This window comes from Lissotriton vulgaris, chromosome 7 (assembly GCF_964263255.1).
Source record: "Lissotriton vulgaris chromosome 7, aLisVul1.2, whole genome shotgun sequence".
NCBI classification, from domain to species: Eukaryota; Metazoa; Chordata; class Amphibia; order Caudata; family Salamandridae; genus Lissotriton; species Lissotriton vulgaris.
In genome coordinates, this window is record NC_141695.1 from 1,030,988,441 (window position 1) to 1,031,008,738 (window position 20,298).

General features: G+C 52.5%; 1 protein-coding gene across 3 annotated transcripts in view; it reads left to right on the plus strand.

The window, feature by feature from the left end:
• The window catches only part of ANKHD1 (ankyrin repeat and KH domain containing 1), a 1,478,908-nt gene that overhangs the window by 521,626 nt on the left and 936,984 nt on the right, over positions 1–20,298 (plus strand). For all 3 annotated transcript variants that reach the window (XM_086931463.1, XM_086931465.1, XM_086931464.1), the window contains exon 19: positions 12,491–12,633. In XM_086931463.1, the coding sequence (XP_086787589.1) occupies positions 12,491–12,633 (143 nt within the window). The remainder of the gene's footprint in view (positions 1–12,490; positions 12,634–20,298) is intronic.

Genomic DNA, 20,298 nt, shown 5'->3' on the forward strand with positions numbered 1-20,298 from the left:
CGTCAAGACATTCTTCGTAGGTCCATCCACTCCAGTGAACAGAACCCTCTATTCGTTGATGTCAACATTTGCTTGAAGTTCTATTTGTAAAGGACTAGTCACTAGACCCTTCCACAATTCTGATCGACACTTTGTGGCCTTAAGGGCCCCCTGTCCTCTTTCCAAACAGAGCATAGCTTGTTGGATTTCTTGCACCATTCGCAATGGCCATCAAGCGGCAGGCAAGCCGTTACAGACATCTGTACACACTCCCTCTACCAGAACTGTTTCAGCCTCAACAGCGCTGTTTGGCGGTGTGCCAATCCAGGACATCTGCCATCCAGCTACTTGGAAGAATGCACACACCTTTGCCGGGCATTACTGCTTTGCAGTTCGCAATGAAAGGACAATGGATCAACCAGTACTGCAACATATTTACCTTTGACTGTGAGATTCCTCCTTCACCCCTCCATCCTTTTTAAGGCTATGCACATTTTTTCTTTCTACTCATTCCTATTGGGTGTATTTGTATATATATATATTTATATATGTATTGCTTTATGTCTGGTTTTGGATATGATATATGTTAGAGGCATGTGGGCTGCTGAATTCATATCTGTGCATAGATCGCGCCTAGTGTTGGGTCCGGATGATTGCACATTGTGGTCCTGGAAGAGTCTTCGAAGTATCACGAGATAGGTGGCTCCTCCCCTGGACTACAGTGCGCATGGGCATCGACTCCATCCTCAGATTGTTTTTTTCCGCCATTGGGCTCGGATGTCTTTAATTCCCTCTTGTCGGAATCAATAGAAAAACTTCTTAAGACCAAAAGGACTTTAGTCTATACGTCGGTATTGTTCTTGCGTTCGGCTTTACTCTTCTAGCTCGGCTCCGAGCCGGTTTCTGTACTTCCGCGTGCTCTCGGCGCGGAAGGCCTAGTCGACGCTCCAGACTTATCGACCATCCATCATGGACCGAAGTCCATTCAAGAGATGTCCGGTCTGTAACTCTAAGTACGCACACATCGACGTCCACCCGGTGTGCAACAAGTGTCTGTCACCGGACCACGATGAGGCCAAGTGTATGGCCTGTTCACACTTCAGGTCCAAGAAGACGCTTAAGCTTCGGCGAGCTGCGCGCCTGGAGGCCCAGCAATCTGCTTTGGCGCCTACGGACATTTTCGATGCTGGGGACGTCGAGTAAGAATATATCCAGGACGTCTCGGAGTCTAACCCCGCGTCTGACGTCGACGAAGACTACAACGCTGATGCTGAGGTGTTCGAAAGCGAAGAAGTCGTCGAGGAGGTAGGAGACGACGACGGTGCCTTGGGGTGATGGAGGATAGCTCGGACGAGGAGCTTCCTCAAACTGACTCTGGGGCCGTGCCTACTTATAAGGCCCAGGTCGAGGGATCGCCTTCGGGCCTTACCCGAGACCTCGATATGGGTTCCACGGCCCCGCCTTCCGGCCCGGCCACGGACATTGTTACCGAGCCACTCCCTGGCAAAACTAAACCGAAAGTTAAACCTACGGTCTCGACGCCAGAAAGTGCGCATCGCTTTGGTCGGATCGAAGGCTTCGGAGGCCTTGGCGCCAAAGAAACAGAAGACGGCTGTCGAGCCGAAAGGCCAAGTCAAGGGCGTCGAGACAAAGTCTGCCACGCCGAAGACTAAAGTGAAGGTGGTCGATACCGGCGCGTCAGCGCCAAAGTCGGTCGACGCCAGCAAGGGCCTTGTCGACCCGAGGAAAGCTATCGACGAACCGAAGAAAACTCTCGGTGACCCCAAGAAGCGGCTCGATGACCCGAAGGTCCTCTCTGCCCCGCGTCCGCACGACAAGGCCAAGGGCGCTGCGCCCCGGGAGTCGACTCCGAAAGTGGCCTCAAAGGACTCGACTCCAAAAGTGACCTCGAAGGACTCCGCTGAACCGGCGCTTCCATCCGCCGCGTTCACCAAGAAAGTCGCGGACTCCCTGCAGCGCATCAGGGACGGCGCCGCGGCGGTCGAGCCAAAGGACCCCCCGCCTGCGAAGCCCGTGGAAAAACCAGATAAGTCGTCCACGCCGATCCTCTTTACCTTGCCGCCTAAGACGGCGCCGAAGGCTTTCGCTCCTAAAGCAGTGGCCGGCGTGCCCGAGAAGGTCTCCTCGGCGCCGAAAGCGTAGTCGGTGGTCCACATTCCGTGGCCTCGACACCCTTCGGAGGATGAGCGTCAGGAACACTTCATTGACGCCGAAACGGGCAGGCTTTCCCTTCTGAAGCGGAAAGTCCCCCCAGAACCAGAACTGGAGTCTTACAAGATCCCTCTCAAGAAGAAGGAGGACTCTGCTGTCTCTCCAGTCTTGGTGGAACCCCTTTCACCACAGACTCATGATGTGTCGCCCACTTACTCCGATGTGGACGCTGGTGAAGGTGATGAGGAGGATGAATACAGTTACCCAGTCTATACAGACCCTGAGGATACCACTGAGCCCTGGGCAGCTGGTGGTGACCCTGGGGATCCTCATGCAGGACAAGACCCTCAACTCTTTTCTGCAAAGACTTCACCTACTGAGGACTCTGCTGCTTTCAATGCCCTCATTGAACGGGCTGCTGCTAATCACAATGTCCAGCTGCATGCTGATCCTGTAGATGTGGATTTCCTCTGACACTTTTTCAGTATCGGAAAAGACTGTAAAAACTCTGCCTATGCTAAAAGGTGTTTTGAAGCATGCTGCTGAGATCTTCAAAGAACCAACCAGGGCAAGGGTGATCAACCCTAGGATTGACAAGAAGTACAGGTCGGCTCCTACTGATCCTACCTACATTAAAGGACAATTGCCTCTGGACTCCCTTGTCGTCTCGAATGCCCGGAAGAGGGCCAATTCTCAGACTACGGGTGATGCTCCTCCCCCAGACAAAGAATCCAAGGTCTTTGAGGCTTCGGGGAAGAGGGTAGCAGCACAGGCAGCCAACATATGGCGCATCTCTAACACACCAGCGCTTCTAGTGCGCTATGACAGGGCGCACTACGATACACTAGAGACCCTGTTGCAACACCTGCCTGATCAGTACAAAGAAGGGGCTGAGATGCTGATCCAAGAGGGGAAGCTAATCTCCAACGCTTCCATTAAGTGCGCTCTGGACGCAGCCGATACCGCTGCACGAGCCATAAACACCAGTGTTATGCTTCGGAGACATGCCTGGCTGAGAATCTCTGGATTTAAGCCAGACATCCAAACCACCATCCTGAACCAAACGGTTAACCCTCATCACCTGTTTGGCCCAGAGGTTGGCACCACCCTAGAGAAAATGAAGAAGGACACTGACACTGCAAAATCCATGGGTGCCTTACAGTCCCAGCAGTTTCGGGGTGGGTCCTTTCATCGCTCCAACACTAGAGGCGTCTCAAGGGGTCAGCTTTCCCAATCCACGCAATACTACAAGGGCAACACCCAGACTACTTATGCCAACAAGAGTCTAGGTGGATATCGTGGCAACAGCGCCAAAGGCAGAGGACGTGGCAACAACAGCTCAAGGTCCTCTACCACCAACAAACAGTGACGCCTTGTCACTGCCCCCCGACCACACAACACCAGTCGGGGGGAGACTACAGCAGTTCCTGCCCGTCTGGAAGTCCATCACCACGGACAGGTGGGTCAGAAAACTTATCCAATTTGGTTACTGTCTGGAGTTAACATCCACTCCACCCAACATGCCCCCAAGACACCGTCCTATGTCGGACGAGCACTTGCACTTATTGCAGCAGGAGGTCACCGTCATGCTGCAAAAAGGGGCAATAGAGCTCGTGCCTATGCAAGAGAGGCACAGGGGTCTACTCCCTGTACTTCCTAATACCAAAGAAGGACTGGTCCCTCAGGCCCATCCTAGACCTCAGGCCCCTCAACTACTACATCCTGTCGAAGCACTTCCATATGCTGACCCTGCAGCAGGTGCTCTTGCTGCCCCGGCAGGGGGGCTTTCTCGCAACTTTGGACCTAAAGGATGCGTACTTTCACATTCCTCTGCACCCTTCACACAGGAAATACCTCAGATTCACCATCCAAAACCAGCACCACCAATTCAAGGTTTTTCCTTTCGGTGTCACCACGGCACCCAGGGTGTTCACGAAGTGCCTGGCGACGGTGGCGGCACATCTCAGGAGACAAAACATCCACGTCTACCCCTATCTGGACGACTGGCTCATCCAAGCGAAGTCAGCCCAGCAGTGTGCCGCCCACGTGTCCCACCCCATTCCCCTCCTGCACGATCTGGGATTCTCACTGAATTACCCGAAATCCCACCTCCAGCCCGCCCACATACTACAGTATCTGGGTGCGACCATAGACACTATGGCGGCCACAGCCAGCCGAATTCGGTGAGAGTCGGCAGCATTCAATCGCTGATCCAAAAATTCAGACCTCAACACTCGCTTCCAGCAAGAGTGTTCATGCAGTTGATAGGCATGATGGCCTCCTGCATCTCCATAGTCCCGCACGCGAGACTACATATGCGTCCGCTTCAGGAGTGCTTAGCACGTCAGTGGACTCAGGCTCACGGGCAGTTAAAAGACCTAGTGTTGGTGAGCAGTCGGGCATACAACTCTCTGCATTGGTGGAATCCACGAAACCTTTGCAAGGGCCGACTGTTCCAAGAGCCTGTGCCACAGATCATCCTGACAACGGACGCTTCTCTCCAGGGATGCGGAGCGCATGTACTCCAGTACACTGTGCAGGGACTATGGACGCAACAGCAAAGGAAGATGCACATCAATGTTCTAGAACTGATGGCGATCTTCATGACACTAAAAGCCTTCAAAGTACATCTGTGCAACAAAGTCGTGTTGATCCGGACGGACAACATGACGGCAATGTACTACATTCAAAAGCAGGGAGGAACACACTCTCTGCAGCTGTCTCATCTGGCTCAGAGCATGTGGAAGTGGGCCATTCAGAGGAACATCTTCCTCATGGCAGAACACCTCCCGGGCAAAGACAACCAGATTGCGGACCTGCTCAGCAGGCACAGCCACCAAATGCACGAGTGGGAGATACATCCATCAGTTCTCCAACCGTACTTCCGAAGGTGGGGTCATCCAGAGATCGACCTCTTCGCCACAAGGGAGAACGCAAAATGCCAAAGCTTTGCCGCCAGGTTCCCACACCCACAGTCGCAGGGCAATGCGATATGGATGAACTGGTCAGGCAGATTTGCGTACGCTTTTCCCCGAGCACTTTGATTCCGCTGGTGGCACGCAAGCTCAGGCAGCACTCGATGACTCATCTTGGTTGCTCCAACGTGGGCTCGCCAACCATGGTACACCACGTTTCTAGAACTGTCCGTGGTACCGCATCAGAGGCTACTTCTCACACCCAGCCTTCTGACGCAGAGCCATGGCGACATTCAGCATCCAGATCCGCAACAGCTCAACCTGGCGATCTGGCTCCTGAAGTCCTAGAGTTTGGCTACCTGCACTTACCTTCCGACTGTATGGACATCATTCGGGAGGCAAGGAAGCCCACTACCAGAGCATGCTATGCGGCAAAACGGAAGCGGTTTGTCATTTATTGTGCAGACCACAACATTAACCCGCTGGATGCTTCTATTCAGAATATCATCTGTTACCTTTTCCATCTGTACAAATGTAATCTGGCCTATGCTTCCATTCGCATACATCTATCTGCGATGGCCGCTTATCTCCAGAATAGGCAGCACCTCTCCCTCTTCAGGGTGCCTGCCATTAAGGCTTTTCTGGAAGGACTCAAACAAGTCATTCCTCCACGGACCCCACCAGCTCCAGAGTGGAACCTCAATGTGGTCCTCACCAGGCTGATGGGTCCTCCCTTTGAACCACTGCATTCCTGCGAGATTCAGTTCTTGACGTGGAAAGTGGCTTTCCTCATAGCAATTACATCGCTACGGAGGGTTAGTGAATTACAAGCCCTAACTATCCAAGAGCCGTTTATTCAAATTCATTCCAACAGGGTAGTGCTTCGCACTAACCCTAAATTTCTTCCCAAGGTTGTGTCTCAATTCCATATCAACCAAACTATTGAATTACCCGTTTTCTTTCAAAATCCAGAGTCATTGGCGGAGCGCATGCTCCACACCCTTGACGTAAAAAGGGCCCTGATGTATTACATCGATATAACCAAGGATTTTAGGAAAACTAAGCAACTCTTTGTCGCCTTTGCACCACACCACAAAGGTAACCCTATTTCCAAGGCTGGTATTGCTAGGTGGATCGTTAAATGAATCCAGATCTGCTATCTGAAAGCAAAACGTACTCTTACCATTCCATCAAGAGCCCACTCCACCAGAAAGTTGGGGGCCTCTATGGCATTCCTTGGAAACATTCCTTTGGAAGACATATGTAGAGCAGCCACATGGTCTACCACACACACATTTACTAAGCATTACTGTGTCGATGTGCACTCCAAACAGCAGGTAGCTGTAGGGCAGGCTGTTCTCAAAACACTTTTCCAAACTGCTGCAGCTGGCACGGGCGGCCGCCGTTAATGGAGGGACTGCTATGTATTCTATGCACAGATATGAATTCAGCAGCCCACATGCCTCGAACCGAATATGCTACTTACCAGTATGCATCTGTTCTTGGCATGTAGGGCTGCTGACATTCATATCGCCCGCCCTCCTCCCCGACGCCTGTAGCAGCTGCAGAATTCCCATTTACTTACAGCATGGTCATCATTCACTGAGTTTCACTCCATCTTGGCCACAATGGCCAAAAACAATCTGAGGATGGAGTCGATGCCCATGCGCACTGTAGTCCAGGGGAGGAGCCACCTATCTTGTGATACTTCGAAGACTCTTCCAGGACAACAATGTGCAATCATCCGGATCCAACACTAGGCGGCGATCTAGGCACAGATATGAATGTCAGCAGCCCTACATGCCAAGAACAGATGCATACTGGTAAGTAGCATATTCGCTATGAACCAGTATTGGAATCTTTCATAGATTTACATGCGACCCACCCTCCTCCCCTGAGAAATTCACCTTTCCATCTTTTTGTCTTGGTGTATGTAGTACACTCGTGCTTTGAAATTTTGAGGGATTGGAATTTCTCTCAAGAGTATTCAAGAGGGCAGGGCAACCTGATTGGTTCAAACCTATGTTTGGTCTCTTTTTTAACAATGCTTAATATGTTAGAAAACTAAAGGGCCTATGGCCTTTCTGGTCTAAGTCTAACTTTGCATTGCTATTATAATGTACCCTGGGATTCCCATCTCGACGACCGGGAATGATTAAAGCATATGAATATATGAAAGATCCAATACTGGAGAACTACAGTTACAGGTAAGTAACTTATTTTCTTCCCTTTTAAGCTCAGATTATCTTGCTGCGAGTCAGGTGCCTACTATGGCATTGGCAGTTTTAAGGTTGATTTCTCATCCCTTTTGACCTTCATCTGGGCCACTGCTCCAGCCTACAGCTAATTTGACTTCCCTGATGTTTGTAAGTGTGTGCGTGTGTGTGTGTGTGTGTGTATAGTTATGTGTATATGTATGTGTGTATATACATTCTCTCTCTCTCTTTCTCCTTTTTTTCTTTTCCTTTTTTTTTCTTTTCTTTTTTCATGGTAGCCCAAGCAGGATTTTACAACAGGAATGGCACGGCTCACACCTCCCTCTTATGGTCTGTAACACCTCCCTACTCAAAGTTGACCATTTCTCTGGTATGAAATTTCACATCATTGTGAATGTTGACTAGCCTAGGGAGAATATCTGGGATAATCTGCTCTGGGGAAACATCCAGTCCACCACTGTGGTCATGCTGGCTCCTGTATCCCTCAAAACCTCTTCTTTGTTCCCTGTTGATGATTGCCCATTTCCTGACCATGCCGAGAGGTAAGGAGGCTAGGGCTTCAACATCCACCCCACCCATAGAAACTAAGGTCCACTGCACCTCTGCCTCGCCGCAAACTCCTGTGGGAGTCCCTGTGGTGTTGCGGGAGGTCGCCGGGGCTCGGGTCGCATCCCTGAGCCCCTCTCGTCCCTCTGGACTGGAGGTGGCCTTGTCTACGGCGGAGGTGACGCCGCTACAGCAGCTGCTGGCCCGGGCGTCGCCAAAGGGGTCAGTGGACCCCTCTCATCCCGCTATGGGTCGAGGCTGGAAGGGGACTCCTCGGCCCCTCTCGTCCCTCCACGCAGGTGGCTGCCTCGTCTGAGGTCGGGTCGGAGGTTGAATCGGCCGTGGCGGCGCCGCATGGGTCGGCAAACACCCTACATCCCAGTCTGGGTCGAGGCTGGCGGAGGGCTTCTTGCCACTCCCCAGGTCCCTCTCGTCCCTCAACACAGGTGGCTGCCTCATCGGAGGTCGAGGCGGCGCCGGAACGGCGCCATCTCTTGGCCACTTCGGCTCCGGTCCCCGGCGCTGTGTGATGTGGCAGAGGCCTGTCCGGCGTCTCCTTTGGCGTCGGATGGTGATAACGTCCTGCCTCAGAGGCGGACTCTATGGCGCCGGACAGGCGTCGAGTGGTGGACTCTTCTTCGGAATCTCGCTCTTCTCTGGAGGTTGGGTGCCTGCTGGTATCGTCCTCACCGGAGACGGGCCGCCGCGTGGTGGCTTTTTCCCCGGCGTCATCAAACGGCTCCCCGCTATTCCAGAGGCCGTGGTTTTCACAGGAGAAGCAACAGATCCCCCCCACTCCTCGGGCCTTCCTTCTATCTTTCAGGTCTGGCCTTTGCCTGCCCTGCTTCTCTTCGGGGAGGGCCGCCTTAGTTTGCAGTAGTCGCCCACATAGGAGCTGCTTTTTCCACCGCGGGGCCCTACGGAGGCGGGTGCGGCCTTCGCTTGTGCTGTGTCCACGGCTGTGGGTATTTGGAGGCGGGTGCGGCCTTCGCTTGTGCTGTGTCCACGGCTGTGGGTATTTTGTGCATGGGTGTCCCGGTTGCTCTTTTTCCTGCAGATCATCTGCTGGAGGTTCTGCACCAGGGCTCTGGTGGGAGGGAGCTGTTGCTTCCCTTTGAGGGTTCGCTCCTTCCTTCGCTGATGGGGACTTGGGGGCGTCCCGCCACAGGGGACCCAGTGCCCCATCACCTCCTGCACTGGCACCTTCCTGCACCGTGTGACCCGGCGTGTCTTTCCCTCCACCCCTTTGCTTCCAGCCCACTTTTGCGCCACTGTTTTCTACACCGTCGCGGGAGGCCCGCTGGCTGGACTCTTGGCACAACATGTTCGCCTCGACCAGCGCCGCTCTGCGGGCCCGTAACACCTTGTGTGTTGGCCAGAGCCATCTCTTCTTTGTGGGACTCTGCCGAGTCCTTGGGATCCGCCACTTCACAGGTGACTGTTCAGGTTGACTTGCGGCATCATGCATTGGATGGCCGGGAGCTGGTGGCTTTCATTCATCGCTCAGCTCTGGACATATCGAAGGCGCTGGGTCGTCCCATGGCTTCTTCGGTTGCCCTTCACCGCCACGCCTTGGCTTCGGGACAGTGTGTTCCCCGAGAATGTTAGGAAACGACTGGTTGATCTTCCCTTAGACAGCACCCTGTTATTCCATGACCCGGCAGACTCTGCCATCCAGAGGTTCTTGGCGGGGCTTCGTCCTCCTCCTCCTCTTCTCCCCCTCTCCCCCTCAGTGACTGGTGAGTTGATCTGGTTCTTGGACCTCCCTTTGGGCGAGTCGCCCTGGTTGTGCTGTGTTTTGTGGCCACTCGAGTCCTCCTTGTTGAGACTGTGGCTTGTTGGCTGCTGGAAGGCCCTTGTGGTCTGTGTTTTTTGCTAGAGTTATCTGCCCAGATTGGGCATGAGATTAAGCCTTCTGTTTTTCTCTTGGGCTGCTTGACAAGCCTTCAGCGTTTTTTTTTCCCCGCGGCTCTTTAGTTTTTCCTCTGCTGCAGAAGTTTCTTCCAAGGAGGGTTCCCATGTCTTGGGACTTATCGTACCCTATGTGGGGTAGTGGTAGCTGTTATATAGCTTGCGTTGTGCTAGGGGGTTGTGGTCGCCTTCAGGCCTCTGCTCTCCATTGCGTTTATGTATGTTGCAGATGCTTCTTTAGGTCGTGTGCATGGACCCCTTGTGGTGGTGTGTCCGGGCATTTCCTAACCTTCATGTACCTGTCCTTTAAGCTGAGATAGTTTTATGTTTTTTCCCTTTTTCAGCCGTAGCCTGCCCGGTCTTCCTAGGGGCCCTGGGCTATTCTATGTAAAGCGCTCTGATATCTGTGAAGATCTTGTCCGCGCTATATAAAACTTTCAAAATAAATAAAATATTCTTCCTGTTTCTGGCTGCTTCTTGCTGCCGGCGCCGCTCTGCCTGGTCAATTGATTACCGAATATGGTGGGCTCACCTTCTTTTCCCTAGTTTCCTTGGCCCCTCTGAGTTTCTTTTTCTTTTTCTTTCTCTTTCTTACCTGGAATTGGCTGGAGGTTCGGTTGCTTTGTAGTGGCGTGGGATGCTTCGGCCTCCCCTGGCCTTGCCCTTATTTCCTCTGTTGAGTGTGAACAGGCTTCTCATTCTCCTTTCTTCTTCCCACACCCCTCTAGGGGTCGGAGTGTTCTTCTTGTGGGGTTCCCCTTGCCTGCGGAGAGGGGCCTCTCGCCCTGTCTGTTGGACTGGTCCCCTGTGGGACCTTCTGTTATAACCAGGCTGGTGGGGTCCTTTCGCAGACCCTCCTTCCCCGTGGGTATGGCTAAGGTTTCTATTCTATATTAAGGAATCTGTGGCTAGTAGTCTTCTATCAGATGTATGAGTTACTTCCCTTCGGTAACGATGTATCTGGTAGAGACTATTCTAGCCGCAGATTCCTTCACGGCACGCCTTTCCTCCCCGTTCTGCGAGGACCTTACTTCGCTCTTTGACAGGATGTTTGTCTTGTTTCTTGTTCCTTCCTCCTCTTTGGCAATTTAGAGGATGGGTCTAGAGGTACTCCTGTGCCACTCTGTCCTGGTTGCTTCGGGATTGGGGATTGCCTTGTTCTCGTCCCTCTCCTTCCTCCCTTTTTGTTTCTAGGGTCCTGGGCCTCTGCTACCCTTTGAGTTGGGGTCACCTGGCAGTTCTTTGCCCTTTCTTTCCTTGGGGGATTGTCGTACTCTGTGTTAAGGTTGCCTTGGAGGGTTGTTGTTCCCTATTTGTCTTGGAACTGGTTCCCCTTCGTTGTTCTTGGTCGGGGTTATACTCCTGCTCAAGTTGTCATGACATTTTGCATCTGTACTGTGTCTTGGAGGGTCGGGGGGGGGGTGGGGGGGGGGGGCTGGGAGTTGCTGACTACATTCTGGCAGGGTGGTGATTCAGGGCTTTATTCTTTTCCCTGCCTTTGGGTACCGCGGTGTCTGGCACTGCTCTTTATGTTGTTGTTCCTCTCCTTTCCTTTTTCCAATTGTTCTGCTATTTTGCACACTGGTCCCAGGTTCCCACAGTTTGTCTGGTGACTGCGTTGTGGTGCGAAAAAGTTCTCTGAAGAAAACTGACATAGGCGCGCAGGGACTTATGTGACCCCAATGACATCAGGTGCGCGGATGACTCTTGCGCGGAGTCGCACAATGTCGTCCCCCAGAGCGCAGGGATGCTGTGGCAAAAAGTTTTCCGGATCCAGTCTCACGCCTGGGGATAATTCTACGTTAAGGAATCTGTGGCTAGAATCGGCTCTACCAGATACATCGTTACCGAAGGTAAGTAACTCGTTACTTTAGTGATCACCCCCAGGGGCACCCTAGTGCACTTCAAGTGTCAGATTCTTTTCCAAGCTGTCTGGTATCCGACCGTTTTGGAATCCATTAGATGTTTGTATAACTCTGAATGACTGTTACTCAAGTTGTGCTGCTATATTGTCAGATTATATAGCCCATTGGCAGTAGTGAGCAGGATTGCCTTTTACCCAGCCCTCTAGGTGCTTTTCAGGTAGGAGACCAAGCTTCTTCACATGGGAATCTTTCATGTGAGTGTGGGAGTCAGCTACCCCCTTTTCTAGAGTCTGAAAATCCCTCCATAGTGTCGGTACCAACTCCCACAGTAAGGCTCCCCAGTGCGGTTGACCCACCCTGCACATTCTCATTACCAGTCTATACACTGGCAGCAGAGCAAATCAAATATTGTTAAGGGAAACCTGATGATGATACGGAGCCCTTTTCTCTCCAGCAGTGAGGCTTTTAGAAGGAAGTGAAAGAAAGAGAAATTACAGTTAAAATCCTAGAAATAAATGAAATGGAAAACTAGCTGCAAAAACATTATTCCCGCTGTAGGTAAATTAATACATAGAAAAATCAAGTCATAAAATACATGGAGTCAAGCCTTGCCTTTCCAAAATCCATGATCTATTTTCAAGTTTATGTGAGTTGATGTCCTCCTGATCAGGTATGAGTGCTTTATAATGTTCCTATTAGTCTGGAAGGAATGGGGCAAGGAATCTAGTGAAAAGTAAAGGTTTTTATAAATTCACTTATTTCTGAACAAATTTTGAAGTCTACAGTGTACTGAAAATGTCTGTTAAACATCTTCTATGAAATGTATTTTCTTCTTCTAGCTTGATATTTAGTTACAATAATTTTTTTGTTTGTCTGTGCATTTTAGGTAGTGGAGCTACTTTTACTAAGAGGTGCAAATAAAGAGCATAGGAATGTCTCAGACTACACTCCCCTTAGCCTTGCGGCATCAGGAGGATATGTCAACATAATCAAGGTTCTCCTTACTGCTGGTGCAGAAATAAATTCAAGGTAATGTTTAAGCCATATTTAGAACTGTACCGTCCTTATAACAGCACTGGAATGGGTATGTTAATGTGTACTATTCATGCAAGGTTTAAGTTTACTACATCAGCAAATTGTCGTGGTTTTACATAACCATTTGTTGTAATGTATTTCTTTTGGCTACTCCAGAGATTCATTGCCTTATCACTGTCCCCAAGGTGCTACATTGGATCAGAAAGGTTTTTCCTCTGGCTTAGGCTGTCCAGTGCCTCCATGTGGCACCACACAAGTCACACTTCTTCCCTCCCAGGAAGCAACAGCACTGGTCTCCTTGTATGGGGCCACCATCTGGCATGCTTGCCTCTGTTCCTGTTTTTTCTACTCTTACTGGCATGGCTCCAGTGCTCTTCATTGGTTTTAACAGAATTTTTTACATGGTCAGATTTTCCCTTCTAAAATCTCTGGAGTCAAACCCTGTTGATGTTGCAAATAAATGTCTCCGTCAGATTCCTGAAATATCTCCATGTTTCAAGATAAAATTGACCATCGGTGAGGAACTTTAACGTAGATTGCTGCACTAGCAAGGCTTGCAACCCCAAAAGTTTAAGTTTAAATTCTCGAGCAAGTCCTTGAAAGGTTTTTTGCTGTTGCGCGGCCATGATAGACTAATCCAAGGATACTCATATGGATATTATCTGCCAGTGAGCACTACTGTTCGAGGCATGTGAGCTGTAGATCCCATGCTTTTCATAAGATCGCCATCTAGTGTTGGTTCTGGATGTTTGCACTTTGTTTTACTGGAAGACGTTTTCCCTAGTCACAAGGTAGGGGACTCCCTTAGGTAATAGTGCGCATGGTCATAGACTCCATCTTCAGATTGTTTTTTTCCACCATCGGGTTCGGATAGAACTCGCTGTGCTCCAGTTCGGAGTCTATCCTTCGGTCCTTCTCGGCACGTATCACATTCACACTAGACGATATTGTTTCGTTTGCGTCCCCCTTTCTTTGCGGATCGTGATTACTAACGAAAATTTCGATTGGAGAGCTTGTGGTAGGCCGTTGGGCCTAGCCCCTTGATTCGACTCGCAGTCGATGGAACTAACTCCTTTCAAGTTCTGTCCTTGGTGTCTCGCGAAATACCCGCGCACCGACTAACACAAGTTGTGCCATTTGTGTTTGTCACCCGACCACAGAGAAGACCACTGCGATGCGTGCCGAGCTTTCCTCTCCAAAAAAGACTTCGTGATCGTCTGGCCCAATAATGTGACATGCAGAGGCAACAAAGAGGTTCCTCTCCTGACCTAATTGGACGAGGAGGAAGGCGATGAGCCCATCGTATCTGATGAGGAACAGGAAGACCTATTTGTTACCGGAGACCGATCCAATGAGGATGAAGACATCGCGCATGTACAGCGTACCAGGAGTACAGTACCTACCTTGCCCCGCCTTCCATTTCCATCGAAGACAAAGGCTTCCCTCGGGCCCCGGTGGGCGTCAAGAACAAGCTTCTGAAGCTCCTCCTTCAGGCTCGGCACCGAAGCATAGTAAAAAGCCTTCCTGCTCCGAAAAGCTCCATGCCAAATCGGGCACCGAGCCAAAGACTTCGTAGCTGAAGAAAAGGTCTGGCACCGAACAACCTCTGTCCGCACCGAAACAAACTTCGGATCCGAAAACTCCGGCCAAGAAATCATCAGCACCGAAACATTCGGAGCCAAAACACACGGAGAAGCCGAAGTAACCAAAAAAAACATGTTTTCGGCGATCCTCTAGACAAACAGGACCTGAACCAAAAAATTCTGGTTATACACCCAATGACTGGACATATCACCACTAAAGTGACTTTAAAAAGAGGTGCTACTACAGAAGAGGAATACCACATACCATTGAAGAAGAGAACAGTCTGGACAAATCCTTCCCCTCCTCCTCTTCCTTCACTTTCTCTACACCAGACTATACCTGTGCCAACTTCCACTGAGCACTCGCCACCACACACACCTGACAAGCAGGGTGAGGGTGAGGGGGATGGGGATGGGGATAATAATGATGACGATCAGCTTGGAAACTTGTGGGATGACTATAATACTGATTCTCCCATTGACAATGTCACGGATATACACCCTACCAGGCCCTCTCCACCAGATGACTGTGTAGGATTTGTCGATTTGTTAAATATAGCTGCTACTTACTATGTAGAGTCCCTCTACATAGAGAATCCCTTGAAGAGGACTTCCTTTACGAGACACTACACAACACACAAAAGTCTACCAACACATGTTGCCCATGTTAAAAGGCATGACCAGACATGTACACAACATTTTTAAGGATCCTGTTAGAGCATGTATCCTTACTCCGAGGGTTGACAAAAAAAAATACAACCCTACCCCATTAGATCCAGTCTTCATAAAAGGTCAACTACCATTAGATTCACTAGTAGTTTCTAATGCACAGAAAAGGGAAAACTCCCAGATTATTTGCAATGCACCACCACTATATAAAGAGTCTAAACTCCTTGATCAGGGAAAATAGCCTCCAAGGCTGCTAACTTCTGGCGTATTTCCAATACACAGGCGGTGCTGGCACGTTATGACCGCGCACACAGGGATGAAATGGAACAACTCATCCAATTTCTACCTCAAGAACACCGATCCAAAGTGCATAATTTCTAATAATCAAATTAGATGTTCCCTAGATGCTGCTGATACATCGACCAGAGCGGTAAACACCAGTGTTCTTTTAAGAAGACCTGCCTGGTTTCGCATATCTCGGTTTAAACCGGAGGGTAAGAACTCAATATTAAACACACCTTTTGATAAGGAACACCTTTTTGGGCCGGTGGTAGACACTTCACTTCTTTTGTTGCTCCTTTTACCCAGCAGGATCTAAAACTACTTCCACAGAGACTGCGTCCACCTATAAGGGCAATAATCAACCCTCCGGTTCCAAGGTTTTTTTTTTAGGCAATTACAGAGGAAACAACGGCAAGGGCAGAGGTAGAGGGTCCAATACACGTACCTCACCATCCAATACAAAACAGTGACTTGCCCATAGTTCCCCCGACCACTCAACACATGTAGGGGGGACCACTGTCAGAATGTCTAACAAAGTGGCAGTCAATAACAACAGACACGTGGATTGTCCTAATTATCCATTCTGGTTGCTGCCTGAGAGTTCATTAACACTCTTCCATACATTTCCCCAAAGCCGCACAGACTTTCACCGGATCACCTAGACCTTCTCAAAACAGGAAGGACAATCCCTGCTACTAAAACAAGCCATAGAGCCCTTACCACCGTAAACATCAAGGGTCGGGCGTGTACTCCTTTTGCTTTCTAATTCCAAAAAAAGGACAGCTCTCTCAGACCCATATTGGATCTGAGAACTCAACCTTTACATACAGTCAGACCACTTCCACATGGTAACCCTGCAACAAATACTGCCTCTTTTGCTACTAGATTTAAAGGTCGCCTACTTTCAGATCCCAATCCATCCGGCTCACTGCAAATTTCTCAGGTTTGTGGTAGCAGGTCAACACTACCAATTCAAGGTTTTCCCATTCGGAATCACCACTGCCCCCAGAGTCTTCACAAAATGTCTGGCGGTAGTAGGTGCGCATCTCAGAAGACAAAGTATACATGTCTTTCCCTATCTGTACGACTGGCTCAGAAATGTCGCAGCCACACTTAACCCTTTCGATGCTGATGACGAGCTGGGCTCGTCATGGTGCACGGTGGTCGTGTGCTGATGACGAGCCCAGCTCGTCATGAGCCCCACCCTCGGGGGAAGCGCTGGCGCTCCCCCCGAGGTTCTCTGATCTTCGTTATTTCGCTGGGGGCGGCAGCGGAAGAACTTCCGCTGCCGCCCCCGCCCCCCCCCCCCCATGGGAATCCCTGATGACGTCAGCGCGCACAGCGCGCGCTGACATCATCAGGGATTCCCAGCGCTCGGGAAGCCATCTGCTTCCTGCGCGTCTGGGGAAAAGGTAAGATTAGAGTGTCTGGCGGGGGTTTGGGGCAGCGAAGAGGCATCAGGGGAGAGGAAAGAGTTTTTCCTCTCCCCTGATGTCTCTTTGCAGGGCATTTCTGCCTCACGATCGCGCACAGCGTCGCGATTGTGCGCCGGAAATGCCCCCACTAGCACCAGGGATGTAATTTTAGATTATAGGAAGCGACCCCTTGGGCAAGGGTCGCTTCCAGGCGGGCTGTGATAATGTTTTCGTTTTTCTGCCCCCCCTGGGGGCAAATCGGCCCGTTTTTTCGGCCGTTTTGCCCCCAGGGGGGGCAGAAATTCCCCACTAGCACCAGGGTTGTTTTTTGGAGCCAAGATGGCGGCCATATTTTTTGTTTACGTTTTTCTGTCCCCCCTGGGGGAAAATCGGCCCATTTTTTTTGCCGTTTTGCCCCCAGGGGGGGACAGAAAATGCCCACTAGCACCAGGGATTTTGTTTTTAGCTTTTAGGAAGCGACCCCTTGGGCAAGGGTTGCTTCCAGGTGGCCTCACACTTAACTTTTTGTTTTTCTGCCCCCCCTGGGGGCAAATCAGCCTGTTTTTCGGCCGTTTTGCCCCCAGGGGGGGCAGAAATTTCCGACTAGCACCAGGGATATTTGTTGGGGCACTGTGTTTCTTTTGGGAAGCGACCCCTTGGGTAAGGGTCGCTTCCAGGTGGCCATGATTGTGTTTTTTGTTTTTCTGTCCACCCTAGGTGCAAATCGGCCCGTTTTATTTGCCTTTTTGCCCCCGGGGGGGGGCAGAAAATACCCACTAGCACCAGGGAATTTAAATTTAGTTTTTAGGAAGCGACCCCTTGGGCAAGAAGTACTGCTTGGCTGGCGGTGTGTGTGGAGTGGCACTTGGCTTGCAGTGTGCGTGAAGTGGTGTTTGGCTGGTGGAGTGGCGCTTGGCTGGATGGTGTGCGTGGAGTGGTACTTGGCTGTCTGTGCACGGAGTGCTGCTTGGCTGGCGGTGTGTGTGGAGGTGCGCATGGCTGGATGGTGTGCGTGGAGTGGTACTTGGCTGTCTGTGCACGGAGTGGTGCTTGGCTGGCAGTGTGCGTGGAGTGGCGCTTGGCTGGCGGTGTGCGTGGAGTGGTGCTTGGCTGGCGGTGTGTGTGGAGTGGCCCTTGGCTGGTGGTGTGCGTTGAGTGGTACTTGGCTGTCTGTGCACGGAGTGGTGCTTGGCTGGCGGTGTGTGTGGAGTGGCGTTTGGCTGGATGGTGTGCGTGGAGTGGTACTTGGCTGTCTGTGCACGGAGTGGTGCTTGGCTGGCGGTGTGCGTGGAGTGGTGCTTGGCTGGCGGTGTGCGTGGAGTGGCGCTTGGCTTGCAGTGTGCGTGGAGTGGCGCTTGGCTTGTAGTGTGTGTGGAGTGGCGCTTGGCTTGCAGTGTGCGTGGAGTGGTGCTCGGCTGGCGGTGTGCATGGAGTGGCGCTTGGCTTGCAGTGTGCGTGGAGTGGCGCTTGGCTTGCAGTGTGCGTGGAGTGGTGCTTGGCTGGCGGTGTGTGTGGAGTGGCCCTTGGCTGTCGGTGTGCGCTGAGTGGTGTTTGGCTGGCGGTGTGCGTGGAGGGGTACTTGGCTATCTACGCACGGAGTGGTGCTTGGCTGGCGGTGTGTGTGGAGTGGCGCTTGGCTGGTGGTGTGTGTGGAGTGGCGCTTGGCTTGCAGTGTGCGTGGAGTGGTGTTTGGCTGGCGGTGTGTGTGGAGTGGCGTTTGGCTGGTGGTGTGCGTTGAGTGGTACTTTGCTGTCTGTGCACGGAGTGGTGCTTGGCTGGCGGTGTGTGTGGAGTGGTACTTGGCTGTCGGTGTGCGCTGAGTGGTGCTTGGCTGGTGGTGTGTGTGGAGTGGTGCTTGGCTGGCGGTGTGTGTGGAGTGGCGCTTGGCTGGTGGTGTGTGTGGAGTGGCGCTTGGCTGGTGGTGTGTGTGGAGTGGCGCTTGGCTGGTGGTGTGTGTGGAGTGGCGCTTGGCTGGTGGTGTGTGTGGAGTGGCGCTTGGCTTGCGGTGTGCGTGGAGTGGCGCTTGGCTGGCGGTGTGCGTGGAGTGGTGCTTGGCTGGCGGTGTGTGTGGAGTGGCGCTTGGCTGGTGGTGTGTGTAGAGTGGTACTTGGCTGTCTGTGCACGGAGTGGTGCTTGGCTGGCGGTGTGTGTGGACTGGCGCTTGGCTGGATGGTGTGCGTGGAGTGGTACTTTGCTGTCTGTGCACGGAGTGGTGCTTGGCTGTCTGTGCACGGAGTGGTGCTTGGCTGGCGGTGTGTGTGGAGTGGCGCTTGGCTGGTGGTGTGTGTGGAGTGGCGCTTGGCTGGTGGTGTGTGTGGAGTGGCGCTTGGCTGGTGGTGTGTGTGGAGTGGCGCTTGGCTGGTGGTGTGTGTGGAGTGGCGCTTGGCTTGCGGTGTGCGTGGAGTGGCGCTTGGCTTGCAGTGTGCGTGGAGTGGTGCTTGGCTGGCGGTGTGTGTGGAGTGGCGCTTGGCTGGATGGTGTGCACGGAGTGGTACTTGGCTGTCTGTGCACGGAGTGGTGCTTGGCTGGCGGTGTGTGTAGAGTGGCGCTTGGCTGGATGGTGTGCGTGGAGTGGTACTTTGCTGTCTGTGCACGGAGTGGCGCTTGGCTTGCGGTGTGCGTGGAGTGGCGCTTGGCTTGCAGTGTGCGTGGAGTGGTGCTTGGCTGGCGGTGTGCGTGGAGTGGTGCTTGGCTGGCGGTGTGCGTGGAGTGGCGCTTGGCTTGCAGTGTGCGTGGAGTGGCGCTTGGCTTGCAGTGTGCGTGGAGTGTTGCTTGGCTGGCGGTGTGTGTGGAGTGGCCCTTGGCTGTCGGTGTGCGCTGAGTGGTGTTTGGCTGGCGGTGTGCGTGGAGGGGTACTTGGCTATCTACGCACGGAGTGGTGCTTGGCTGGCGGTGTGTGTGGAGTGGCGCTTGGCTGGTGGTGTGTGCGGAGTGGCGCTTGGCTGGTGGTGTGTGTGGAGTGGCGCTTGGCTTGCAGTGTGCGTGGAGTGGTGTTTGGCTGGCGGTGTGTGTGGAGTGGCGTTTGGCTGGTGGTGTGCGTGGAGCGGTGCTTGGCTGGCGGTGAGTGGCGCTTGGCTTGCGGTGTGCGTGGAGTGGTGCTTGGCTGGCGGTGTGTGTGGAGTGGTACTTGGCTGTCGGTGTGCGCTGAGTGGTGCTTGGCTGGTGGTGTGTGTGGAGTGGTGCTTGGCTGGCGGTGTGTGTGGAGTGGCGCTTGGCTGGTGGTGTGTGTGGAGTGGCGCTTGGCTGGTGGTGTGTGTGGAGTGGCGCTTGGCTGGTGGTGTGTGTGGAGTGGCGCTTGGCTGGTGGTGTGTGTGGAGTGGCGCTTGGCTGGTGGTGTGTGTGGAGTGGCGCTTGGCTGGTGGTGTGTGTGGAGTGGCGCTTGGCTGGCGGTGTGCGTGGAGTGGTGCTTGGCTGGCGGTGTGTGTGGAGTGGCGCTTGGCTGGTGGTGTGTGTAGAGTGGTACTTGGCTGTCTGTGCACGGAGTGGTGCTTGGCTGGCGGTGTGTGTGGACTGGCGCTTGGCTGGATGGTGTGCGTGGAGTGGTACTTTGCTGTCTGTGCACGGAGTGGTGCTTGGCTGTCTGTGCACGGAGTGGTGCTTGGCTGTCTGTGCACGGAGTGGTGCTTGGCTGGTGGTGTGTGTGGAGTGGCGCTTGGCTGGTGGTGTGTGTGGAGTGGCGCTTGGCTGGTGGTGTGTGTGGAGTGGCGCTT